The sequence below is a fragment of the Somniosus microcephalus genome, chromosome 14 (assembly GCF_052327205.1).
Source record: "Somniosus microcephalus isolate GS21.2 chromosome 14, FLI_Smic_1.0, whole genome shotgun sequence".
Lineage (NCBI taxonomy): Eukaryota > Metazoa > Chordata > Chondrichthyes > Squaliformes > Somniosidae > Somniosus > Somniosus microcephalus.
The window spans coordinates 16,615,114-16,642,732 of NC_141000.1; the positions used below are offsets into that span (position 1 = coordinate 16,615,114).

At 47.1% G+C, this 27,619-nt stretch overlaps 1 protein-coding gene across 3 annotated transcripts in view; it reads left to right on the forward strand.

Annotated features, from left to right (window-relative positions):
* LOC147107352 (glycine receptor subunit alpha-2) overlaps window positions 1–21,819 on the forward strand; it is a 273,836-nt gene extending 252,017 nt beyond the window's left edge. For all 3 annotated transcript variants that reach the window (XM_086006290.1, XM_086006291.1, XM_086006292.1), the window contains one exon: window positions 20,457–21,819. In XM_086006290.1, coding sequence (XP_085862416.1) covers window positions 20,457–20,735 — 279 coding nt within the window. In that variant the 3' untranslated portion in view covers window positions 20,736–21,819. The remainder of the gene's footprint in view (window positions 1–20,456) is intronic.
* The last annotated feature ends 5,800 nt before the right edge of the window (window positions 21,820–27,619 follow it).

Consider the following 27,619-nt stretch of genomic DNA (forward strand, 5'->3'; position numbering starts at 1 on the left):
GGGTGAAGCCGGTTGCAGAGCATGTCAATGTATGACTTGTTATCTGTCAAGAATTTGTGAAAGAAGAAATGTCATCGTTTGACAGCTCTGTGAAGCTGTCAATCACTGACATTCTGTGTAGTTTGATGAGTCCTTGGGCAGGATTTTCATTGGGCCATGGAGGCGGGATTGGAGGCGTGTGGGGGGTTAAAATCGCGAAATCGGGGGGCACGACCCCATCCCGCCCCCAACCCGCCTCCATGCCAGTTTCAAAGGAGGCGGATACCTGACCTGTGCTGGGAGCCGCCTCCCCGAGGCAGGAAGGGATTAGTGCCAATTAACTGCCTGTTAACAGGTAGTTAACAGGCAGTTTTTAGCCTAATCCCTATTTTTATTCCTGAAGTGTGAGATTCCCGATGGCTCCAAGCCATGCCAATTTAGCGAGGTGGACCTTCGGGCTGAAGGACTTGGCGGGTTCGAGATGTCCGGTGTTCAGGTGAGTGATGGGTGCATGAGTGCAGAGGCCTGTTCCTCAGTAGTCTCAGTTGTTTTTTTGGGGGGAAAGCTGCAGGGAGGGTGGCAACGTCGCGCCTTCGCGCCAAGCTGCGCGTGGTAAAAACACAGCCCAGCAGGCTGACGAGCTGGGGTGGCATCTGTGGGGGATGGGTGCCTTGTGGCGGTGCAGTACTGCTGCGTTACCGCAAAAATTTTGTCCGCTTCTGCCGCGAGTGCCACGCAGTCTTCCACCTCGGATCTGGCCAGGGCAGCTTGCACCTGCTCAGGCAGCTGGCTGAGGAATAGTTCACGGAATAGGAAGCATTCCGGTTCTGAGCCCAGGAGTGTGAGCATTTGGCTCATCAACTCCGAAGGCTTGGAGTCGCCGAGCCTGGGCATAGCGAGCAATCGAAGGGCGCGCTCCGATTTAGTGAGCCTGAAAACTTGCAGCAACCGCGCCTTCAGGGTTTCATACTTGCGCTCCGTTGGAGGGTTCTCGAGGAAGCTGACGATCCGCGAGGCGGTAGAGCTGTCGAGTGCGGAGACCACATAGAGATATTTGGTCTGATCTGCAACGATGTCCCTCAGGGCAAACTGTGCCTCGACCTGAATGAACCACGAGGTCGCTTGCTGCTCCCAGAACTGCGGTAGCTTCAGCGAAACGGCGTTGGCCTCCATGCTGTGTTCTTTTTGCGAAAAACGCTCACAAAAAACGGGGTCACCAATGTGGGAATTAACGAATTCCTAACCAATCACTGAGGTCGACTCAGGAGATCAATCAAACAGATCTTTAATGTAAGACTAAACGAGTTCAAACAGTTTGTTGAGATCGATACAGGAGAACCACGAAAACAGGTCTTACAAGATGGAGATTCCACGAGGACTGCCCGGACAGTCACGTGGTTTGCGACGTGACGTCATCGCGTTTGCCCACGTTTTCCCATGCTCTTAAAGGGGCCACGGCCCGTACATACAAACACTATATACAAAACACAGTAATGTCTAACGCAATGGTACAGGCTTAGGCTGGTGTTAGAACATCAGTAAAGGGAATTATATACTGTTGCCCAGAGTCATTCAGTGGCTCTGCCACAAAATCATAGCATGGTTACAGCACAGGAGGTGGCGTTCAGCCTGTCGAACCCGTGCCGGCTCTCTGCAAGAGCACTTCAGCTAATCCCACTCCCCCCCACAAAAATCTAGGCTGACACTCCAGTGCAGTACTGAGGGAGTGCTGCCCTGTCAGAGGTGCCATCTTTCGGATGAGACGTTAAACCGAGGCTACGTCTGCCCTCTCAGGTGGACGTAAAAAAGATTCAATGGCACTATTTTTCAAAGAATAGCAGGGGAGTTACCCCTGGTGCCCTGGCCAATATTTATCCCTCAATCAACATCATAAAACAGATTATGTGTCATTATCACATTGCTGTTTGTGCGAACTTGCTGCGCACAAAATTGACTGCCGCGTTTCCTATAACAGTGACTATACTTCAAAAGTACTTCATTAACTGTAAAGCTTTGGGACGTCCCGAGGTCATGAAAGGCGCTATATAAATGCAAGTCTTTCTTTCTTAAAACACATCTCTTTAACCAAGCTAATATCCCCTTCTTTGGCTTGTAGTTCACTTTTATCTTATTACACAACTGTGCAGTGGGACATTCTTCTGCATTAAAGGCGCTATATAAATGCAAGTTGTTGTTGTTGGCATACTCACCTGTACAGGTTTCCCCTCAATATTGGGAAAGGTCCACAGCCAGAACAGGAAGTTGAAAATGTGTCTTTAGGTTAACCAACAGATTATTCAAAAGTACTTCATTGGCTGTAAAGCGCTTTGGGACGTCCTGTGGTTGTGAAAGGCGCTGTATTTAATGCAAGTCTTTTTTTCTTTCTTACATGAGCACTCATTGTAGGAAAAGCAGAATACAACCTGGCACTGTATTCAGACAGTTCCTCATTGTATCTATCACCTTACTTAAATTAAAGGGTAAAGTTGTAAATCGATGTAAAATAGGACGAGAGTAATGGCGGGAGCAGCAGCAGTTGCTGGCGTAACTCATAGCTTCAGTGACTCAGTTAATGTGCATGTGTTTGTGCTGGAGATCTGCCTCTTCGGGAGACAGATGATTCATTTTAGTACCTCACGCAAGAGCAGGACTCTGGTGCTGTGTTCACGCTCCAGGACCGTTTGAAGTAGAAATGATTCTGTAATATGGCAAGCTTTACAGAACTATGGGATTGACTTCATTTACATTGCAGGGCAGATGCCACAAAACTGGCAGCAACAATCAGACAATAGCATTTTTTTTTTAACTCGCAATCAAAGCCACTGATTTGTGATTTTAAAAGTAAAATTGGCAGAAATGATCCCCAGAACACTGACAGAATTCCTGGAAAATCTCATATCGATAAAAATGGACTTTGACTTATACCATCATCGTAAGCCATGCACATCGTACATCCAATTATAAATTGACAGGAGCAGGGAATGCAATCACCAAACGTCGGGAAAAATCCTGGAATCCCACGTAGCAGTAATGGAACTTGATTTATGCAGTCGTCTTGCTCATGATTTATGACTTTATTTTCTGCCTGCTGGTCCTCCCTCCGTGATAGGGTAAGGTAGGTTCTTAAAGAGCAGAAATCGGGCCTCGGAGGGGGTTATTGGCGGTCTGGTGAAAATAAATCTCTCCTGGTTCATGGTGATTGATTGTATTGCAGCCATGTGACTCTCTCCAAGCTAACCACTTGTAATCAGAGAATGGAGGAACTGCAAATCAATTTCAGGCTCTCACCTAGTTAGTGGTTATGGGATTATAATCAATATCGTTTTATGACTACAAGCTAGAATGCTTCAGTTATTCCTCTTACTTATAATCAATAAGTGGTAAACTGGAAATTGAAAATTTCCCAGTGCTCATGTATGAGTAGCTATATTGATACAGCCAATCATGTAAAGAAAAAGGAAAGAGGTTGCATGTCTATAACGCCTTTGGCAGCTCAGGACGTCCCAAAGTGCTTTTCGACTAATGAAGTACTTTAGAAGTTTAGTCACTATTGTAATGTAGGAAGCATGGCAGCTAATTTTCACACAGTAAGGTCCCACAAACAGCAATGAGATAAATGAAAAAACAACAGAAAATGCTGGAAAAACTCAGCAGGTCAGGCAACATCCGTGGAGAGAAATTTGAGTTGATGTTTCGGGTCGACCCGAAACGTCAACTCAAATTTCTCTCCACGGATGTTGCCTGACCTGCTGAGTTTTTCCAGCATTTTCTGTTGTTATTTCGGATTTCCAACATCTGCAGTATTTTGCTATCGTACTAATGAGATAAATGACCCGCTCATCAGTTTTAGGTGTTGGTTGAGAGATAAATGTTGGCCAGGACACCAGGAGAACTCCCCTGCTCTTCTTGGAACTGTGTCGCCGGATCTTTTACATCCACCTGAGAGGGAAGACGGGGCTTCAGTTTAATGTCTCATCTGAAAGACGACATCGCTGATGGTGCAGCATTTCCTTAGTACCAGCTTAGATCATAGGCTCAAGTCTCTGGAGTGGGACTTCAACCCAAAACCTTCTGACACGGAGGCACTTGTGTTTCACTTACAAAACCATTTGAAGCAATTCTCCAACACCCTTGGCTTCTAGTCCTGTGAAGTCCATCCATTTACATTGTGTTATTTACATTGGTTGCCTCATTGATTAATCCATTTGATCGGGTACATATTAATGGATTAATATTACCAGATAGTGACTCTATTTATACAGTATCCCCTGACACGGGAAATGGTTGGTTTTAGGGTTAAACATTTATCATCGTAACTTCAAAGATTTATGTATTCCTGAAAACAATGTCAAAAAGTAATTCTAAAAGCCTCCCTAGGCAGCAAGAATAAAAGATGCATTATTCCTTCCCATTTGTCCAGTAAAGATGGCACTCCTTTAATGACATTGCCATAGATGATATGCTTCCCCCCATCTGCTGTAAAACTCTCATCCACACTTTTGCTGCCTACAGATGCAATTACTTCAACGCTCTCCTGGTCGGCCTCTCAACTTCCGCCCTCCATAAACATGAACTCATCCAAAACCCTGTTGCTCACATCCTATGTACCCGCACCAAGCGCCCTCACCCAACACTCTTGTTCTCGCTGACCTATATTGGCTCCTGGTCCATCAAAACCTTTAACATGTTCATCCCAGTGTTCAAATACCTCCATGGCCTCACCCCTCTCTATCTCTGTAAAATCCTCCACCATTACAACCCTTCAAGAACCCTGCGTTCCTCCAACTCTGCCCACTCCCTTCGCCCCACCATCGGCAGCCAAGCCTTCAGCCGTTTGGGCCCTAAACACCGGAAATCCTTTCCTAAATTTCTCAACCTTTCTCTCCACCTTTAAGACTCTCCTTAAAACCTACCTCTTTGACCAACCTGTCATTCACCCCCACCCGCACCCCCGAATATCTCCTCCTTTGGCTCTGTGTCAATGCTGCGTCTGATTAATCTCCTTGCGATGTTTTTTCTACATTAAAGGTGCTGTATAAATCCAAGTTGTTGTTATATAATACAGTTTGCCTCAGCAAACATCAGTTTTGGTTTTGCCTTGGGGCAAGCTGGGGAAGTTTTCTGATGGGGGATCATTTGGCATGAATTTTAAGGCGCTCCTTAAAACCTACCTCTGTTGATCAAGCTGTCCTAATATCTCTTATGTGGCTCAGTGTAATATTTTGTCTGATAACGCTCCTGTAAAGCACCTTGGGATGTTTTGCTACTTTAAAGGCACTATATAAATGCAAGTTGTTGTTGAATGCGCAAAGCATTATTTTAAAGCCCGTGTGAACCCCTTTATTTTACGGGTGTGACGTCACTTACAATGGCCCAGAAATTCGGGTCTCCACGGGTGAGTACGCGCTGGGTACTCACCCGTAAGCCCAATGGAAGTGCCGGTTTCCTGCATGCACTGCGCATGCGCGGGAAACCGGCACTTCCGATCCCCTGAACGAAGGGGTTCAGAGGTCGAATGTGTGCGCGGGAGAGGCAGCACGTGCGCATCGAACTTAGGTTTTTTTTGCAGGTTTTCCTGGGAGGGTAAGTCGCCAGAATTTACACATTTAAAAAGCAGGCGTAAGGCTTGGTTTTTACAAGGTAAGTGGTGAATTAATTAAAATTAAAACATTTTTTCCATAGGTTTATTATTTTTACATACTTTAAAGCAAGGTAAGTTTATTTTTAGCCCCGTTAGAAAATAAAATTATTTTTGTCAAAAATTTAAATTATTGTTTAAAATAGTTATTTTGTAGGAATGTCTAGTTCCTATCCAAAAGACTGAGGTCCACTCAGGCGATCAAACAAACGAGGTTTAATGAAAACTAACAGAGTTTAACGGATAATTACAGGAGAACATCGAATATAGGTCTAGTCAGTTCGGAGGCTCCACGAGGACAGCTTGGGCGGTCCCGTGGCTGACGTCATGACGTCATCACATTTTTCCCGCCGGTGGGGGATCACGTGATGAACGGCGTGACGTCATCGCGTTTACCCGCGCTATTAAAGTGATCGCGCTCTGTACATGTAAACAGTGAAAACAAAGGTACAGACTCAGGCTGTAGCTAACCTATTATTAAAGGGAATTATATACAATTGATCGGAGTCCCTTAGTGGCTCTGCCACATGCGCCCCCCCAGAATGATCTTTAATAGCAAAAGCAAAACGGCGAGGAGGCCTGACAAGCCTGTCAGATCGACTTCTGTAGCCTTGAAGTGGAAGCTGATGGACGGCGAGCGAGCTGGCGGGTGGTTGCGTTTGATCTGGCACGGCGACTGTGGGCGGTCGGCCACGTTTCGGCGGTTGTGTGATCTCGACTGGGCGGTCAAGGTCCAAGTGAGCCGGCTTCAACCGGTCAACCGAAATGTGGTCTGGTTTACCTCCGATATCGACCGAAAAAGTTTTGTCTCCCAGCTCTATCACGCGGAAAGGACCAGTGTAAGGGGGTTTGAGCGGATCCCGATGAGCGTCGTGGCGGATAAACACATAGTCGGTGTTCTTCAGCTCAGCTGGGACGTGGGAGCTCTGCAAGCCAAGATGTGACGTAGGCACTGGAGCAAAACTTCTGGCCGCCTCCTGGTGGCTGATGAGCTGCTGGGATGCTGACCATGGCTCTGTTGGAGTCGGAAGGAAATCCCCTGGTACGCGTAGCGGCTGGCCATATACGAGCTCCGCCGAGGACGATTGAAGATCTTCTTTAGGCGCCGTACGAAGACCCAAAAGGACCCATGGAAGCCTGTCCACCCAGCCCGTGCCTTGAAGGCTGGCTCGCAGTGCAGCTTTGAGCGACCTGTGGAATCGTTCGCACAGGCCGTTCGCCTGTGGATGGTAGGCAGTGGTGCGATGTAGCTTGACGCCGAGCCCCTGAGCCACAGCGTTCCAGAGCTCAGAAGAAAACTGCGGCCCACGATCAGACGAGATGTCTGCCGGTACCCCGAAACGGGCGACCCAAGAGGAGATGAATGCCCTGGCGACGTCAGCGGAAGTGGTGGATGACAAAGGAACCGCCTCCGACTATCGAGTGGTGCGGTCCACCATTGTAAGAAGATGAGTAAACCCATGCGAAGGCGGAAGTGGCCCCACCAGGTCCACATGCACATGATCAAACCTACGTTCCGGAACAGCGAAAGTGGCCAATGGAGCCTTGACGTGATGCTGCACCTTGGCCTTTTGGCAGACCACGCAGGTGTTGGCCCAGTCGCGAACATCCATGTGCATGCCCCGCCACACGAATTTGGACGACATCAGCCGTTGCGAGGCCTTCATGCCAGGGTGCGACAACCCGTGTATGGCGTCAAAAACTTTTCGGCGCCAGGCGACCGGCACGATAGGGCGAGGATCTTCTACGGAGACGTCGCAGAGTAGCATAGTGCCTGCGGCATGGAATTTGATGTCGGCCGCTTGGAGGCTAGAGGGGTTGGTTCTGTAAGATTGGACTTCCGGATCCGAGGCTTGATCCGCAGCCATGAGGGCATAGTCGATGCCGAGCTGGACTGCATGAATGGTCACATGGGAGAGGCAATCCGCCACCAGGTTGTCTTTACCGGACACATGCTGAATGTCAGTGGTGAATTCTGAGATAAACGTCAACTGACGTTGTTGCTGAGCTGACCACGGTTCGGCGGTCTTGGCCATAGCAAACGTTAGTGGCTTATGGTCCACAAAAGGCGTGAACGGACGTCCCTCTAGCAAGAACCAGAAATGGCGGATGGCCAGAAAAAGGGCCAGCAACTCCCGGTCAAACGTGCTGTACTTCTGTTCATTTCGCCGTAGTTGACGGCTGAAAAACGCCAGCGGTTGCCACGTCCCATGCACCCACTGTTCCTGTACTGCGCCGATGACATAGTCTGATGCGTTGGTGGTAAGGGCGATGGTGGCACCTGGCAGCGTGTGCGCCAGCATGGTTGCGTTGGCTAAGGCGCTTTTTGTATCGATGAACGCCCGGTCCATGTCGACCGTCCAGCTAATCGGATCCTTGCCGGACTTGCCCTTGAGGGCCTCGCACAGGGGCTGCATGAGCAGAGCTGCATTAGGGACAAACTGGTGATAAAAATTTACCATCCCGAGGAACTCTTGCAGGGCCTTGATGGTCTGCAGGCGTGGGAATGAAGTAACAGCCTCCACCTTCGTTTACAGGGGAATTGCACCATCCGATGTGATGCGATGGCCTAAGAAATCAATCTGCTGCAGGCCGAACTGGCACTTGGCCAGGTTGATGATCAAGCCGTGTTGACTGAGGCGGCTAAAGAGGGTGCGCAAATGGCAGATGTGCTCCTCTTTATTAGGGCTGGTGATGAGGATGTCGTCAAGGTAGACGAATAGAAACTTGAGGTCCCGAAGCACGGAGTCCATCAAGCGCTGGAAAGCCTGTGCAGCGTTCTTCAATCCAAACGGCATCCGCAGAAATTCAAACAGGCCGAATGGGGTGATGACTGTAGTTTTCGGGACGTCTTGCGGGTGTACGGGGACCTGGTGGTAGCCACGTAAAGGTTGACTTTTGAAAATATGGTATTTCCCTCCAAATTGGCAGAGAAATCCTGAATGTGAGGGATCGGGTACCGATCAGGAGTAGTGGCGTCGTTAAGGCGTCGGTAGTCGCCGCAAGGCCGCCATCCGCCGCCAGGTTTCGGAACAATGTGGAGAGGCGAAGACCAGGGACTATTCGACCGGCGAATAATCCCTAGCTGCTCCATCGTGTCGAACTCCGATTTCGCAGCTGCGAGCTTGCCAGGTTCGAGGCGTCGGGCCCGTGCGTAGACCGGGGAGCCAGTAATGGTGATGTGATGTTTGACACCATGTTTCATGGCCGTGGAAGAGAAAGTGGGTCTGGTCAGGTCTGGGAAATCTCCGAGGAGGCGAGTGAAGTCATCCGGAGGTGGGAACGCACAGGAGACAGTGCGCGACACGGCGCTACCGCGGTGGCACGGGATGGAGTGAAAAGTGGCCGCATTGAACAACCGGCGGTGCCTTACATCCACCAGGAGGCTGCTGGCGCACAAAAAATCCGCCTCGAGGATGGCTTGAGAGACTTTGGCCGTGATGAAATCCCAGTAAAACTGCTAGCCGCCGAAGCACACCTGGACCCGTCGTCTTCCGAAGGTCCTAATGGCCCCGCCATTAGCCGCCTCGAGGGAGGGGCCGTGCCCCCCGGCTTGTAGATCAAGATTTGACGCGGGTAGGATGCTACACTGTGCCCCGGTGTCGCAGAGGAAACGTCGACCAGATAGGGAGTCGGTGATGAAGAGTAGTTTTCCCGAATTACCGATTGCCATCGCAGCCGCGGGGCGCTCGTTATAACCGGTCCTCTTTCGACAGGGTTGCTGCTGGGTTTTTTTTTTGAGCGAAAAGCTGCAGGGAGGGCGGCAGCATCTTGCTTTCGCACCAAAACAGGCGTGGTAGAAGCACAACCCCACAGGTTGAGGGGCTGGAGCAGCGTCTGTGGGGGATGGGCGCCTCGTGGCAGCGCAGTACTGCTGTGTCACCGCGAAGATCTTGTCCACTTCGACAGCCAGCTCTGCGCAGTCTGTGACTTCCGACCTGGCTAGGGCAGCTTGAACTTGCTCCGGTAGCTGACTGAGGAATAGTTCCCTGAAGAGGAAGCATTCCGGTTCGGAGCCCAGGAGCGTGAGCATTTGGCTCATGAGCTCGGACAGCTTGGAGTCCCCAAGGCCGGGCATAGCGAGCAGCCGGTGGGTGCGCTACGACTTCGTGAGCCCGAAGACCTGTAACAACCGCGCCTTTATCGTTTCATACTTACGATCTTCTGGTGGATTACCAAGCAGGCTGACGATCCGCGAGGCTGTGGTGCTGTCGAGGGCGGAGACCATGTAATAGTAACGGGTCTGATCCGCAACGATGTTCCTGATTGCGAACTGGGCTTCAGCCTGGATGAACCACGCGGCTGGCTGTTGCTCCCAGAACTGTGGTAGCTTCAAAGCAATGGCGTTCGATTCCATGTTCAGTAACTTCTGCGAAAACCGTTCGCAAAAGTCGGGGTCACCAATGTAGGAATGTCTAGTTCCTATCCAAAAGACTGAGGTCCACTCAGGCGATCAAACAAACGAGGTTTAATGAAAAGTAACAGAGTTTAACGGATAATTACAGGAGAACATCGAATATAGGTCTAGTCAGTTCGGAGGCTCCACGAGGACTGCTTGGGCGGTCCCGTGACTGACGTCATGACGTCATCACGTTTTTCCCGCTGGTGGGGGATCACATGATGAACGGCGTGACGTCATCGCGTTTACCCGCGCTTTTAAAGTGATCGCGCTCTGTACATGTAAACAGTGAAAACAAAGATACAGACTCAGGCTGTAGCTAACCTATTATTAAAAGGAATTATACACAATTGATCGGAGTCCCTTAGTGGCTCCGCCACAATTTCATGTAATTTATAGTTTATTTAAAAAATGTGATTTAAAAAAAATTTATTTGAAGATTTAGTGCTGTTTTGGGGCCGTAGTATTTATAAGTTTTGACAGCTCTTCCTGTCAATCTTATGAATGGAGCATTCCCTGCTCCGATTGGCTTCCCATGGCCCATCGAACTAATGCGCCCCTGGGATACGCAAGCATTGCGCGCCGGCAGCTGGACCAGGCCCCGGATCGGAATTCCACGGGGGCCCACAGCTCAACGGCCAGCGCGCAAGGTAAGTGCAGATCGGGGGCTTGCACCCGCGGGAAGCCCCTGACCGAATTTCTGGGCCATTGTATTTAGCCAAGTGTTGTGAGGCTGCTTCCAGGAGGCAGTTTCACTCTAGGAAGATAACAACAGGAGTGAGCCATTCAGCCCCTCGAGCCTGCTCCGCCATTCAGTTAGATCATGGCTGATCTGTACCCCAACCCCAGTTACTTTGTTCCGTATCCCTTGATACTATTACCTAACAAAAATCTATCGATCTTAATCTTGAAAGCTGCAATTGACCCCTGCATCTAAGGCCCTTTGGGGAAGAGAATTCCAGATGTGCACTACCCTGATTTCACTCCTAAATAGCCTAGCTCTAATTTTAAGATTATGTCCCCTCGTTCTTGACTCCTCCACCAGAAGAAATAGTGGGCAGGATTTTCATTGGGCCGTGGAGGCAGGATTGGAGGCGTGTGGGGGGTTAAAATCCCGAAATTGAGGGGCACGAACCCATCCCACGCCCAACCCGCCTCCATGCCAGTTTCAAAGGAGACGGATACCCGACCCGCGCTGGGACCCGCCTCCCCGAGGCGGGAAGAGGATTAGTGCCAATTAACTGCCTATTAACAGGTAGTTAACAGGCAGTTTTTGGGCTAATCCCTATTTTTAGCCCTGAAGTGCGGGATTCCCGACGGCTCCAAACCACACCAAGTTAGCGAGGCGGGCCGTCGGGCTGAAGGGCTTGGAGGCGTCGAGATGTCTGGTGTTCAGGTGAGTGATGGGTGCATGAGTGCAGAGGTAAGTGTGTTTGGTGTATTTAAAGTGTTTAAAGAAGTTTTACTTCCCTTTACAGCCTTCCTTCCTTCAGGTCTCGGGAGTCCCTCATCTCACCGACACAGAAAGCAGAATGGCCCCGAACTGTCAAAAATTGCAGCATTCAGCTTTCTGTTCCGGAGAGATCTCTATATCATCCTGAGAGGAAGGAATTAACTTAGAGTACAGATTGTCAATGTTTGACAGCTTCAAACAGCTGTCAAACGCTGATATTTCATCTGTCAAAAGGTCTTGACAGATGAAATATCAATCTGTGACGTCACCTGTTGCCGGGTGGCCCTTAATTGGCCTGCTGAGCCCGCTGGGTGGGCTCAACAAGGTCAATCAAGTAAAAATCGCATGGGTTGGCTACAACTCGATGGAGGCGGGACTACAACCCCGAAAGTTGTAGTCCCGCCTCCTACCCGACTCCTCAATGAAAATCCAGCCCAGTGTCTCTCTATCGACATTACTCTGCTTCAGCTTCACATTCACCGGAGAATAACTGCAGCCATGTGAAATCAACCTTAAAAAAACTACCCACCGGGAAGGCGAGGGAACTTTCTGAAGCTCAATTTTCATGTTTTATAATATAAGCAAAAAGCCAATGGGCCAGTTGTCCAATTGCTATTATTATAATGTAACCAGCACTCAGACGCAGGTGGGCAGAGTTCTGTGCAAGAGCATCATTTGTCATGGCCAACGGGAAATCTGCGACCAGCAGCATAAATCAGATTTGAGACCAATTATCTGCCGGACAACAATGCTCCATGATCCTCTGCCTGTTTGCTCGCCCATTTGAAGGAATAAGCCCAGCAGCTCCCAATCTGAAGTGATCTAAACTGAGCAGGATTTGAGTGTACAGAGATCAGTGCCAGATATGGAATTCAGCTCAGCTTTAGGGAGCCATCCCTTTCTGAAGGTGGTGCTTGTATCTGTCGCAATCTCCTGCACCCGGAGATCACTGCCAACAGAGCCAGCTGAAAAGGTGGTTGAACATTTCTTGTCCAGTACATTTTTTTTCTGCGGAAAGGATATATATATTTCCTGAAAGCCAGAGCAATATCCCCCAAATGCCTTGAACAGCTCCAGGCTTGAGCTGTGTGAATCTATAAGGCATTGTTATATTTGCTCCACTGCTTCTAACACACTCTGAGTAGCGTGAGCAAATCAATGGTAGCAAAATTACTTGTTTGGAATTGCAGTCTCCAGATGGCAAGGATTTCTCCCACTACAACACCTGCTGTTATTAAGCTCTGGATTCAAATTGGAAGCTATTTTATAATTCTCAGCAGATCGTTTACAGTACATTTCCCACCTTCAGTGCATTGTAAGGATTTTATGAGTTCCTTATTGGCGAACAAACCAATTTACAAGTCTATTGTGTATACCAAGTATCTCCTCTCTGGGAAAAAACAATTACTGGATCATTATAAGATTTGAATAGTTGCCTAGTGTGTAGGATGTCAACCAATAGAAGCTTACTGGTGCTAGCCTTATTTGGATATGACTGTTAATTGGAATACCCTGCTGTGCAGATGATGCAAGGGTGAAATGTTAAAGGGGACTAGTAGTAATTGCCCAAAGGTAATATCCTTGGGCAGTTATTTCAATGCAGTATTGATATCATGGGGAAAACACAAACTGAGTTACTGGTCATAAATATGTTCAGCCCTAAATGTAATAACTTTCACAATGCCTTTGTTACCTCTAGACTTGACTATTCCAACGCACTCCTGGCTGGCCTCCCACATTCCACCCTACATAAACTTGAGGTCATCCAAAACTCAGCTGCCATGTCCTAACTCGCACCAAGTCCCGTTCGCCCATCTCCCCTGTGCTCGCTGACCTACATTGGCTCCCGGTTAAGCAGCGCCTCGATTTCAAAATTCTCATCCTTGTTTTCAAATCCCTCCATGGCCTCGCCCCTTCCTATCTCTGTAATCTCCTTCAGCCCCACAACCTCCTGAGATATCTGTGCTCCTCTTATTCTGCCCTCTTGAGCATCCCTGACTATAATCGCTCAACCTTTGGTGGCCGTGCCTTCTGTTGTCTAGGCACTATGCTCTGGAATTCCCTGCCTAAACCTCTCCGCCTCGCTTACCTCTCTGTCCTCCTTTAAGACGCTCCTTAAAACCTACCTCTTTGACCAAGCTTTCGGTCACCTGCCCTAATTTGTCCTTATGTGGCTCAGTGTCAATTTTTTTTGTCTTAAAATACTCCTGTGAAGTGCCAAGGGACGTTTTACTATGTTAAAGGCGCTATATAAATACAAGGTGTTGTTGTTGTTGTAGAGGTTTCTTGGTGTTTGAAATTTTGATTTATTTTAATGTAAATAATATTTATTATTTTTAATTGGTTTGAATTCAATTTATTTTACATTTATTTCATAACTGGAACCTCAAACAATCTCAAGATTGTTGGTCCCTGCTTAAACTGAGTTAGAGGGCTGGATTTTGTCATTGGGGGTGGGCTGGGGCGTGTCAGGTGGTCGGCGGGTCACGACCCCGCCTCCGATATGAGGTGGGATAATTGAGCAATTTTCCCCTAATTGGGCCCTTGATTTCCAGCGTGTGGGAACCCCTGGCCCAATGGGTATTTTGGTGCTGAAACTCAGCTCTGATGACGTCATCTATGCAGCTGCATTTAAGGCCTGCAAGCAGCCTTGGTTCATGTTCTGCCTTAGAACTTTTGCATTATACTTCTGAGGGATTCGTGCTCCAACCATGTCAAGCAGCAGACCAAAGTGTGCACCTCGATTCGATTAGAACTCCCTCCAAGCTCTGGTGGAGGGAGCAAGAGCAAATATGGAAGTGCTGTTTCCTTCTTCAGGGAGGAAAAAGCCTCCCCAGCAGACCAAAGCTGTGTGGCTGCAAGTGGCACAGGAGGTGAATGCCATATCAATGTGCAGCAGAACCTGGCTGCAGTGTAGAAAGAGGTTTCATGACCTTCTCCACACAGGAAAAGTGAGTATTCCATCCCCATGACCCTCAATCTGATCCCCATCACCTCTCATCACCAGCACTCTGCTTTGTCAACCTCCTCCTCCACATCCCACTTGACCATGACATCCCTGCACCCTCCCTCTCTCTCTCTATGTTCACATTCACTTAACTATTTGACTATGCAGCCCTCACACTCCCTATCACTGTGATGCAATGACAACAACTTACAACACACAGGGAGGGCCCTTGGTATTGGCACCTCACTCCATGTTTGTGTCCTTCTAATCATCTATGCTATGGAGTCTCTACACCCACTCCTTCATTCTCACTCAAACTCCACTTGTGTCCCTCATTGCAGGAAAAGAGCCCACAATAAGAGGGAGAGGGCAAGGATAGGAGGAGGCCCACTCTCAATAGCCCAGCTCACCACTGCAGAGGAGGCGGCCCTGGAGATCGTGGGAGTCAAGTAGGATGTGCAAGTGGGGAACGGACAGACGGACGCATGAGAGCAAGCTGGTGACTGAATGGTTTTTCATCTTTCCCATTGACATTGCATGAGTGACTGATATTGATGCTAATGTTCTAACAGATTGACTTATGATCATCTGCACAATTCAATGTGCATGCAATGTTTATTTCACATGTCTAACTCTTTCCTTTACTCCCCCACAGGACCATCGACAGCCCCCCTCCCCACTGTCCAGGAGGAACAGCCTGAGCCCCCAGACTCCTCAGAGGAAGCTGCAACCTCTGAGGGCGCAGCGTCAGCAGAATTAAGCGCACCCAGCACCAGCGCAGACACTCACACCTCAGTGGGACCTTCGGGAGATAGAGTAGTGTTATCACCTGGTGTATCACAGCTCACAAGTGAGCATCAGCAGATGGTGGAGACAGGGATAGCAGTGGACAGTCCTCGTCAGAGGGCGCAGGACTCTCCCAGCTCGGCTCAGCTGCATGTCGACCCTGTGCCTCCGGGTCCATCCAGAAGGAGAGCGGTGCTGGAACTCCAGGAACAGGTGCAGGAGTCTCTGGCAGGTTTTGTCTCCAGGGTCGCTGCGAGTGTGGAGCGAATGGAGGAGTCCATCGCGAACATGAGACAGAGTCTTTGATGAGGCATTGGCGCATGAATGCATCACCACGGAAAGGATGGCTACCTCAGTGGCAAGGCTGGCTACTGTAGAGGAGAGGATGGCCACGGTAGAGGAGAGGATGGCCACAGCCATGGAGGAGCTTAGCCGCCAGGGTACTGAAAACATGGTCATTGTTCAGAATAGACTGACATCTCTTGAGGAGTGATGGTCAGCTATTGAGCAGAGAAACCAGACCTTCATGGAAGTCCTCTGGAGTAGGATTTCCAGTGCAGAAACAGGTCCTCATGGCCCCCCTGAAGTGCATCAAGGTGCTGTCAAGCCACTTGCTAGCTCTGAAGTGGGGCTGACCCATGAGAGGGATGTTGGTGGCAGAGAACAAGGAAGTGGGGGCTCCTCTCCAAGCACTCACACCACCATGCCACTGCAGAGCCCTCGGTCAGAGCCCCACCAGAGTCCTCATCCAACTGAGATTGGCATCTCAGCCCCTGCACAGCCGCAGGCTCGCAACCCCAGAGGATGGCCGCCAAAGGTGTCGAGGCAGGAGCAGCAAGAAAGTGAGCAAGGGGCCTCCACATCTGCTGAAGCCACAGGGGAAGCACCACATAGGAGCACGCACAAGAGGGAGATAAAGCACAAGTAGTCACAAGGGTAGTCACTTGGGTGTTCTGTTGTGTTTATTTTTGAAAAGCCATCCGTGACTTTGTGCGATAAAAAAACTTGATGGCAAACTGTTGAAGTTGTGGGCTGTGTCATTTTGCAAATGGGACTTCCACATTGAGGGTTTAGGGCGACTTGCAATTGTCAGTATGGTGGTCAGAGTGATAGTTGATGCTCTGGTAAGAAGGTGCGAGGCAAAAGTGTTTGATTGGGCAGGCTAAGCAGATCTGGCCAAGATGAGTGCGTCCCTTGCATCCCGGGCAGCAATTTGCTTGCGTGCTGCTGTCGCTGGTTAATGCGCCTCCACAAGCTGTTCGTTATCGCTCTCCTCCTCCTCCTCCTCTTCCTCCTCATCTGAAGAGGCTATGCGATGAGTCACTTCTACTTCAGGCATCTGCAAGCCACAATGCTGTGCCATGTTGTAAAGTGCACAGCAGACCACAATGATTCTGGAGACCCTGGCTGCTGAGTACTGCAGGGCTCCACTTGATCTGTCAAGGCATCTGAATGGCATCTTCAGCAAGCCGATGGTTTGCTCAATTATGGATCTGGTGGAAATGTGGCTGGAGTTGTAGTGCTCCTCAGCTTCATTGGATGGCCTTCTCGACGGCATCATTAGCCACGTCTTCAGGGGATAGCCCTTGTCTCCAAGTAGCCATCCGGAAAATTGGTCTGGCGGACTGAAGAGCGGAGGCACAGAAGACTGGCGCAGGATGAAGGAGTCATGGCAACTTCCAGGGTACTTGGCGCAAACATGCAAAATTTCCTTCTTGTGCTAACACACCAGCTGCACGTTGAAGGAGTGGAAGCCCTTGCAGTTGCCAAAAATACCTGGATTGTGATGGGGTGCCTTAAGTGCCACATGTGTGCAGTCAACGATGCCCTGCACCCTTGGAAAGCCTGCCAGATTAGCAAATCCAACCGTACGTGCGGTTACACTTGCTTGATCCTTGGAGAAGTTGATGTAATTGTGCGCGATGGCAAAGAGGGCATCGGTTACCTACATGATGCAAGTGTATGCAGCCGCCTGGGAGATGCCGCTGATGTCTGCTGATGATCCCTGGAATGAGCCTGAAGCAAAAAAGATGAGTGCGTTAGTGACTTTGACGGCCACTGGTAAGGTGTGTCTACCCACTCCTCTGGGCTCCAGGTCTTGCTGCAGCATTGCGCAGATGTCACCCGCTACCTCTTGCGAAAGTCGGAGCCGCCTTTGGCACTGCTGCTCAGTTATGTTGAGGTAGCTGATCCTCTGTCTGTAGACCCTGTTCTGGGGGTATCTCCTGCGGCGACGTGCTTCCATGCGCTGGCGCCTTCTGCCCTGTGCAGCATCAGGTGGGTGAGCAGCAGCTTGGAGCTCCTGCAGTTGGTGCTGCTGTTGTTCCGGGCGTTGCTGCTGCCACGGCTGGTCTTCGTCCGAATCTGATGTCCAGGAGGTAAGGAAATAAATGGTTCCCATGCTTCTGGTATATACCTCAGTTGAGGAAGCGCTCAGTCAAGGTGGGGAGAGGGGTTTCCCAGGAGGTCACACTGCAGATGGATCTCAGCCTCAAAACTTCCACAATGAGTAGGCCTGCTAAAAGTTCTCCCAGACCTGAGAAAACAAAGTTCTGCCACCTGCAAATAATCAGTGTTGAAAAGTCCTTTTTAATGGTGGAGCTGCAGCTGTTAGTAAGTCATCCACTTGTGAGGCCGCCAGGATTAACTGGCGTGATCCAGAGGGGATGTCCAGCATAGGGGAAATGTGTTAAAGTTAGAAAGGCCTCTCAAAATTGCATTATCGAGGCAATTAAGTGCTTGTTAAGGGCCATAAGGGCCTATCCCGCCTCTTGGAGGTGGGATCGAGACCGGGTCTGAAAAGCCGCTTTTGGGAAAATTGCTCAGAGGTGGGCTGGAGGCGGGATCTGAGCCGCCCGCCATTTTTTTGCGATTTTAACACCTCACACGCCTCCAAACCTGCCTCCTCGGGCCTGGCAAAATCGAGCCCAGTGTCTTGACATTCATTCACAATTAGCCTAAGAGTCTGTGGGCTCAAATTTCATCGGGCCGTTGAGGCAGGATTGGAGGCGTGTGGGGGGTTAAAATCACGAAATTGGGGGGCACGAACCCATCCCGTCCCCAACCCGCCTCCATGCCCGTTTCACAGGAGGCGGGTACCTGACCTGCATTGGGACCCGCCTCCCCGAGGCGGGAAGGGGATTAGTGCCAAGTAACTGCCTGTTAACAGGTAGTTAACAGGCAGTTTTTAGCCTAATCCCTATTTTTATTCCTGAAGTGTGGGATTCCCGACGGCTCCAAACCACGCCAAGTTAGTGAGGCGGACCGTCGGGCTGAAGGGCTTGGAGGGTTCGAGATGTCCGGTGTTCAGGTGAGTGATGGGTGCATGAGTGCAGAGGTAAGTGTGTTTGGTGTGTGTAAAGTGTTTAAAGAAGTTTTACTTACCTTTACAGCCTTCCTTCCTTCAGGTCTCGGGAGTCCCTCATCTCACCGGCACAGAAAGCTGAATGGTCGTGATCTGTCAAAAATTGCAGCATTCAGCTTTCTGTTCCGGAGAGATCTCTAAATCATCCTGAGAGGAAGGAATTAACTTAGAGTACAGATTGTCAGTGTTTGACAGCTTCAAACAGCTGTCAAACGCTGATATTTCATCTGTCAAAAGTTCTTGATAGATGAAATGTCAATCTGTGACGTCACCTGTTGCCGGGTGGCCCTTAATTGGCCTGCTGAGCCCGCTGGGTGGGCTCGACAAAGTCAATCAAGTGAAAATCGAGTGGGTTGGCCACAACTCGATGGAGGCGAGACTACAACCCCAAAAGTTGTAGTCCCGCCTCCTACACGCCTCCATTGATAAAATCCAGCCCTGTGACTTTTGGGGACCCAATTATCCATCCCATTTCTTATTGCTAAGTTTGTATGTTAAACCATTGTGGCAAAATAGAATAAATGTAGACATGCAAGAGAAACAAACAATATTTGTTAATGTACAATTTAAACTGAATCATGAATTAATTACCGAATGTTATGAAAGTTGCTGAAATTCTTATATATTCTGATAGTTTACTGATTTCTCAAGTTATCATCAGGAAATGATTGTTTCCAACAGAAATCCTCATGTAAACAACCAAACTGCTTTGCTCAAATGGTGGACTGGGATTGAATCAATCCTTCGGATTCTGGTATTTCAGGTGTTGAATCAGTGAATTCAAATAAATTCTCTTTCTCCCAAAGTACTAACTGATGTTCTGGTAAGCTTCCATGGGTGCAACCCTTCACTATCTCACCCAAAATAAATTCATTCAAATTGGCTGTTTCTTTGATTTGCCCCAAACACCCCTTCCAGGTGAAACAGCGATTTACTTGTACTTCTTTCAATCTAGTATACTGTACTCGCTGCTCACGATGCAGCCTCCTCTACACTGGGGAGACCAAACGCAGATTGGGTGATCACTTTGCTGAACACCTCCGTTCAATCCGCAAGCGTGACCCCGAACTTCCGGTCGCCTGCCATTTTAATTCTCTGTTCCACTCCCACTTTGACCTCTCTGTCCTCAACTTCCTACACAGTTCCAATGGAAGCTCGAGGAACAGCACCTCATCGATGTGATTAGGCACTTTACAACCTTCCAGACTCAACATTGGGTTTTCTGTTTATAGTGCAGATTTCCAGCATCCACGGTATTGTGCCTTTGTAAACTGTATATAGAATTCCGCAACTTCTATAGCCCTCTATCCCACAGTAGCATCGAGGCCAATTGTACCACTTGTCATGACGCACCAGCTAAGATCAGCTAAAGCAGCGTAGGCCTGGTGTTGAACCTGGGCCCAACTTGTTCTGTGCGGCTCAGTAGCAAACCAAGCGGTGCGTTTATCCAATTATCCATCAGAGCATCTGAGCAAAATGTTCAGTCTGTTCAGAATCTTATTGAAAAGATTATGGGAGACTACCGTTTGCCACCATGTCGGATGCTGTCTGCAGTACTGGTAACAGATTGCAGTGTTCTAAGCTGTTAACACAATTACTCACACCCCAATCTCCAGTAAGAAGACAGATCCTTAACAGAGGGAAATAGCTTTAAGATCTAAAAAATTTGATCCTAGGATGTAACATAAAGCTTCAGTTTCTCAAAGTAACTTCAAGCATGAGATTAAATACTCTCAGCAATAAAAGAGAAAAATACAATTAGATAATTTGCCTAGATAACTTCCTCAGGGCACAAATTATAGAATATATCTAAATCAGGTCATCATCTTGTCAGACTTGCTTCTGCTGTATTCTTGGCTGTCCTGTTTTATTGTCCCTCTTCTCTCACAGGATGAAGAATTGGTTCGGGAGAGTCGTTTTAACTTCAGTGGATATGGGATGGGTCATTGCCTTCAAGTCAAGGATGGCACAGCTGTCAAAACAGTCACTCCAAACCCTCTGCCACCGTTCCCCAAGGACGCAGAGGCTATCAGAAAGAAATTCGTCGACAGAGCAAAAAGGATTGACATGATATCCCGCGCTGCCTTCCCTCTAGCGTTCCTCATTTTTAACATCTTTTACTGGATTACGTACAAAATTATACGACACGAAAATGTCCATCAGCAGTAGGCAACGTCCCACCAGAAGGCCTGTCTTCGCCTGGGCTGCTCGTGACCAAGTTATGCTAAGTTGTCTTTGTTGTTTGCTGACTGTTTCTCACTAAGTGACTAACCCAGATTGAAGGAAGGCTGAATGTTTGCATTCTGTTGGGTCAGCAATAGAATGCAAAGCGATGAGAACATGAAATAAGGCCGTACCATACTGCGTTGTCTTTTGGGACATGTTCTTCCAGTGTCTGCCCGTGACTAATAGTTTTCCCCTGTAAACTTACCCATGCCAGTTATGGCAGACTGAGGTAAATTAACCTAGTGTACCATGTTAGAGGGCAGGGCTTTGTGGGGGGGGGGGTGGAAAGAGGAAGAAAGAGTCTAGGAGAAGAAAGCAAGTATACAGTTGTTTCGTATTTTTAAGGAGTGGTAGTTTTTATGGATATGCGACGGAAACAAGATCACACATTTTTTTCAAAGATTGGTATGTTTACAATGGTTCCAGTACAATGAATCAAGAGCGGACCAAAATTTTACAAGAAATCACTGCCTTTATATTAAAGCAATGTCCAACCAAGCTACATTCCATGACCATGTAGATGTTAGTGGTTCACCAGAGTCATTTTGTGCTTTGAAAAATTCTTTCTACATATATATATATATATATATGAAAAAAATCATATACTTTGATATTCTAGTAGAACATTTTAATATTTTTCACACTTCAGGAAGAAAAGCATTAATCGTTGAACTGAGGTATTAAAATGATATTTCATGTTGTGTGATTGATTTAAAGGCATATACTCAGATTGCATACACTTTTTAATTTTTAATTTGAATTTTTAGGAAGCCACACACTAGCTTCAAACGGTTCTGTTGCTTTGTTTCATGTGTATTTCAAGGTGCCAAACTGTAATTCCTTGTCGTGCAACTTGCACTACTGTATATTTAATAAGGTTGTTGTTTCCTTAATGGTGCAGCTCAGTTTAGCCGTGCATAGGTCTTAACACTATAGCTTTTTATGTTAGTATAGGTGAAACTAATAGCGTTTAAATAGGTTATTGTGTCAAAGAATATTAAACACTTCTAATTTATTCCTTGTTCAATTGGCTTCTGATATAAAATGTTTATTGTTCTTCGATTTTAGTGCGATTAGAAAGGCAATTAACCCCTTCTTTGCTGGTGTGAAGTTATTTTTAACAAGGGGAGACTATTTAAGGAGTTTGGGTACTGATGTGATATTATTGCGGAACTGAGAGATTGGTGATCCCCTTACTTTTTTCATATAGTTTCCATCTTCACAGAACCCTTAAAAAAAATAACATGTCTGAGTCAGAAAAGCAAGTCTTTCAGAAATATGAAACTGTTAACTTACGCTTATCTGGAACTGCCAAAGTAGTTTAAAACAAAACATAAATAAGGTGGCACAATATATTTTGTTCCCTTTTTAAAATACCTTACACCCCTTTCTACCTCTGTGCCAAGTACTGAAAATAGTCTGGCTGGATCTAACTGGACTCCAGCACAACTCATTTCTTTTACTGTACTGAAAAGCGCAAAGACATTAGATTGCTGGCGAAACACTGTGGTGTCGATAGTAATGACATTTCTGCCAACTTATCCCACTCAACAAAATGCATCTTTGAAACATTTATGTCCTCTCTAACCCTCCAGACGAGAACTTTTTGTAGGCTGGCTCCTTGGGATGAAAGCGTAGGCTGACGGAAGTGGTTCTGTAATTCAACCTCATTCCCCTGCGGGTGACTCTGCCCCATTATACTGCAGGGCAGATTCAGCAAAGGGTGGAGCATTGTTCATATTCAAACTTGTTCCTTCAAAGTTGCACGTGTGCTTTAAAAATTGCTCGCGAATCTCATGCATGCATAATTTTGCCAATCTGACCTGAACCTTCTTGAATGTTGGGGAAAGCTCTACACATAAGAACATAAGAAATAGGAGCAGGAATCGGCCACTTGGCCCCTCAAGCCTGCTCCGCCATTCAATAAGATCATGGCTGATCTTGGGCTCAAAGCTACTTCCCTGCCCACTCCCCATAACCCTTCACTCCCTTATCTTGTAAAAATCTGTCTATCTCCACCTTAAATGTATTTAATGACCCAGCATCCACGGCTCTCTGGGGCAGAGAATTCCACAGATTTACGACCCTCTGAGAGAAGAAATTTCTCCTCATCTCAGTTCTAAAAGGGCGACCCTTTATTCTGAAACTATGCCCCCGAGTTCTAGATTTCCCCACGAGGGGAAACATCCTCTCTGCATCTACCTTGTTGAGCCCCCTCAGTATCTTATATGTTTCAATAACCTGCTCAACCTTTCCTCATAAGACAACCCCTTCATCCCAGGAATCAACCTAGTGAACCTTCTCTGAACTGCCTCCAATGTAAGTATATCCTTCCTTAAATAAGGAGACCAAAACAGTATGCAGTACTCAAGGTGTGGTCTCACCAATACCCTGTACAGTTGTAGCAGGGCTTCCCTGCTTTTATACTCCAACCTCCTCATAATAAAGGCCAACATTCCATTTGCCTTGAATAGTAACGGGAAGTGAAGCCACGTGCAGCCAGAATGAAACTGGTGGATGCCACCAAACAGCTGCTGCTGGCCACTGTTTATATTGGCTGCCTATAACAGTAAGCAGTCAGAGGCATCCAGGAGCCCTCTCCCAAAGGGAATCCTGTTGCCTCCAATGGCACCTACGCTGTTTAGTTTACTGTGCAGGTTTGCCTCTGGGAGCACTCTGGTTTACAGAGGCAACCTTGTGAAATACATGGGGTATAATTCAACATCCTGCTCTGGTTTTATTTCTGGGGGGGAATTTAGCACTTTTTTTCCCCCCCAAACAAAATACCTTGGGTTTGAATTTTGTTTTGCAATTTATCTTACATTTTCACTCCGCTCTGCTCTCCTACATTCCCCTGCACCCTCCACCATTTCCTGGCAAGGAGCATGGGCGTATGACCTGTTCTCAAGCCTTTGCCAGTTCTGCTCTGTAACCAGCCACAAATACCTGTGTCATACTGACATTTATATGCTGTGTAAATTCAGCACAGAAATGCTCATATAGAGCAGCCAACTCACACTCTGCTGAGACTCATCAAAGATGTATCTGGCTACTGGAGCAGCCCTGTAACAGCTGCAATACCACAAGCACAGAACCTCTAGAGTACAATTCATGTTATGAAGTCGTGACACATCTGTCTACTTACCAGTACAACTCTAACCTCACTCTTCTTTGCGCTGGTAAGCAGACTGATTGGGCTCGAATTTATCAACGGGGACGTGATGGAGGCGGGACTCCCACTTTTTGGGTTGTAGTCCCGCCTCCATTGACTTGTGGCCAACCCACGCTATTTTCCCTTGATTGACCTTGTTAAGCCCAGCAGGCCAATTAAGGGACACCTGGTTACTGGTGACGTCAGTGATTCACATTTCATCTGTCAAGAGCTTTTGACAGATGAATAATCAGTGTTTGACAGCTCTGTGAAGCTGTCAAACACTGACAATCTGTCTTCTAACTTGAGTCCTTCTACTCAGACTCAGTTAGAGATCTCTCCAGACCAGAAAGCAGAGGCTGCAGCTTTTGACAGTTCAGCGGCCATTCTGCCTTCTGTGCCGGTGAACTAAGGGACTCCCGAGAACTGAAGGAAGGAAGCCTGCAGGAGAAAGTAAAGGTAAGTAAAACTTATTAAAACACTTTACACTTACCTCACACACTTACCTCTGCACACATGCACCCATCACTCACCTGCACAACGGACATCTCGACCCCTCCAACTCCTTCAGACCGACGGTCCGCCTTGCTAACTTGGCGTGGTTCGGAGCCGTCGGGAAGCCCACACTTCAGGGCTAAAAATAGAGATTAGACAAAAAACTGCCTGTTAACTACCTGTTAACAGGCAGTTAATTGGCACTAATCCCCTTCCCGCCTCGGGGAGGTGGCTCCCAGCACAGGTCGGATACCCGCCTCCTGGGACATTGGCACAGAGGTGGGTTGGGGGCGGGATGGGTTCCTGCCCCCCGATTCTGCAATTTTCACACCACTCCCACCTCCAAACCTGCCTCCACGGGGCTTGGAAATTCAAGCCCATTGTGTGCATGGCTGGGTGAAAAAGACTGCTGGGTCCATCTTTACAGAGCATTCACAGGCACATGTATATGATGCATAATATGACACACACGTGTCCGCAAAGGCCCAGTAGCACTCCTAAGTTTTGGAGGACACCACAGCGTTACTATCTGTGGGCAGTGTTACCCAGATAGACTGAGCGAATGAGAACTATTTAATGCTTTTTACTTACTTTACCTGTCTAGTGCAACAAGACTACATGAGGATGGCATGAGGGCAGACCTGTGGGGACACAGCTAGCCTCTGTTTCCTGCCTGCCACTAATGATGTGAGACTGATATGGGGAAACCACCAGCATGAGCCCACTACTGCTGCCCGCCACATGCCTTAGCTAGAACGTGTCTCCATCAGAGACTGCACTAAGTGTCAATAGACGCACCAAAACTTTTACTTCATCTTCCAAGAAGTCCCTGGGAGAGATCAGCACTGAAGGGGTCGAACAATGTCCTTAAATTCATTGCACAAACTTTTCTTTTACAAGGCTAATCTTTATTCTATTTAAATAAAGCAAAATATGCTATGCAGTGTTGTAGTTTCAAGTGTTGAATTTTCATGGTGAATACAATTTTAATAGTCGAGTATACACTAGGGAAGTTTGACTTGCAATTTAAACTGCATCATTTGGGCACTGGACTCCATGAAGAAAAGGGATGATTCTTTTCCATATTCAAATTCTTCTACTTGGTTTTCGCCATCAATTCAAATGGCAAATAATTTTTATTTATAGCTATTGAACTTTAAGAAAAACTAAATGAAATCCCAGTGAAACGAGTGCAGCCAACTGTGCTTAAAAGTGTGCCTAAGAAAAGACTAGAAATTAAAAATTCAAAAACCATTTTTATGTACAATCATTATATTCATGTAACCAGATCATGTTAACTGGTCACTTATTTGATTAATGCCTGTTTTCCATGGGGGAAATTGTGCAGTGGGAAATGTTTGTTAATGTTTTGCTGTGAACTCCTGATAAACATTGTAGAAAGCCAATCATTCACTCAACAAGAATTGACTATGTAAGAAGTATTCAGGCTAACAAGAGTCATTGCTGGATTCAGTTGGGTAGAATTGGACAATGATGTAGTTGTTCTCATACTTGGTGTTGTACTGGTGAGATATTCTCCCTGTTGAGCTAGAAGTTGTTATTGGGTTAAAGCCATAGCATTTACCGATGGAAATGGGGACATTACGCACGAGCATTAGACTGATAAGTAAACATAATGGTTAATTAGTAGTTTAAAAGATAAACGTGCAAGTATTGCACTCTGCCTCTGGTATAGTACTGAATATGGGCATGAATCTGTGGCAAGCATGCACACAAAGGAGGAAAAACTAACAACTTCACAGAAGAGGATTTGAAGAAGTGAGGAAAAGGAATTCCATGCAGAGTAGAAGACACCAGATATGATATGATATACCATGCCACTCCATGTCATGACTTTAATTTATAGATGTTGTAGACAGAGTACATTATAGAAATAGATCCTTTTCTGTGCATAATGTGAAGGAACCATCCTTACTGAAACAGAAAATAAAACTTTATGACAATTGTGTTGCATTTTGATTCCTAGTTCTACTCATTAATTAATGTTATAATTTCCCAAACCTCAGTCCTGTTACAATACTATGAAGACATGTTAAGGTTTTTGTTTGTAGAATGTTCTCGATCATGGAGTACCATCACCGCTAGGGTAGATAGAGAGAAACGATTTGCTCTGGTGGGGGAATCCAGAACAAGGGGGCATAACCTTAAAATTAGAGCTAGGTCATTCAGGGATGATGCCAGAATGCACTTATTCGCACAAAGGGTAGTGGAAATCTAGAACTCTTGTTCCACCCAACTCCCCACCCCCCCCCCAAAAAAAAAACATCTGTTGAGGCTAGGTGTCAATTGAAAATTTAAAAACTGAGATTGATTGATTTTTATGAGGCAAAGGTATTAAGGGTTACCAAACCAAGGCGGGTAGCTGGAGTTAAGATGCAGATCAGCCATGATCTAATTGAATGGCGGAACTCGCTTGAGGGGCTGAACGGTCTACTCCTGTCCCTATGTACTTAGATATTGACCCAGCTCTTGTTTGAAGGAACTAACTGGCAAAGCATAAATAATTCATGCTGGATGTGTGTTGCACATATATTCACCATAAAATTACTGAATGGATCCAAGATAAATGTAGGATCTCACATCCTGTTACTTAATTATAGTATTAACTAAACATTAGATGATCTCACTGGAATCTGTCTTTAATATCTTCCAATACATTTCCCTTCTGAATGTTGTTATTTGGGTCTTTCCAGCATTAGAGTAAGGAAGAGCGGGAGGGAGGGAGGCGAATGGGAACTGAGTTTGCAGTTCCTAATGTTGCATTGGTGAGTACAGTCTCAGAATAAGGGTGGTGCTCTCATTAAAACAGCCACCCTCCCCCCCTTCATTCCAGACGCAATCTAGTCCTACCGAGCACATCTACTTTTTCAGTGTATTAGATTCCAATGGTAATTTGTTGGTATAGGATAACTGAACAAAAAAAGCTGGATAAATATCTAGTTAGGAATGAATGAATGAAAAGCTATGAGGATAAATACAGCCAGAGATAGCCAAATATTCCATGAAATGTGGAAGTTCCTGTACTGCTGGGCAAAGTTTTAATTGTTTTGCCAATTTTCATACACGCCTTGTATATCCCTTTACAGTGAGTGTCGGCAGGCTATTTGACCATGGATCATAGCTAAGCCTCTTCCAGTTCTCACTGTAGGTTCAAAAATTG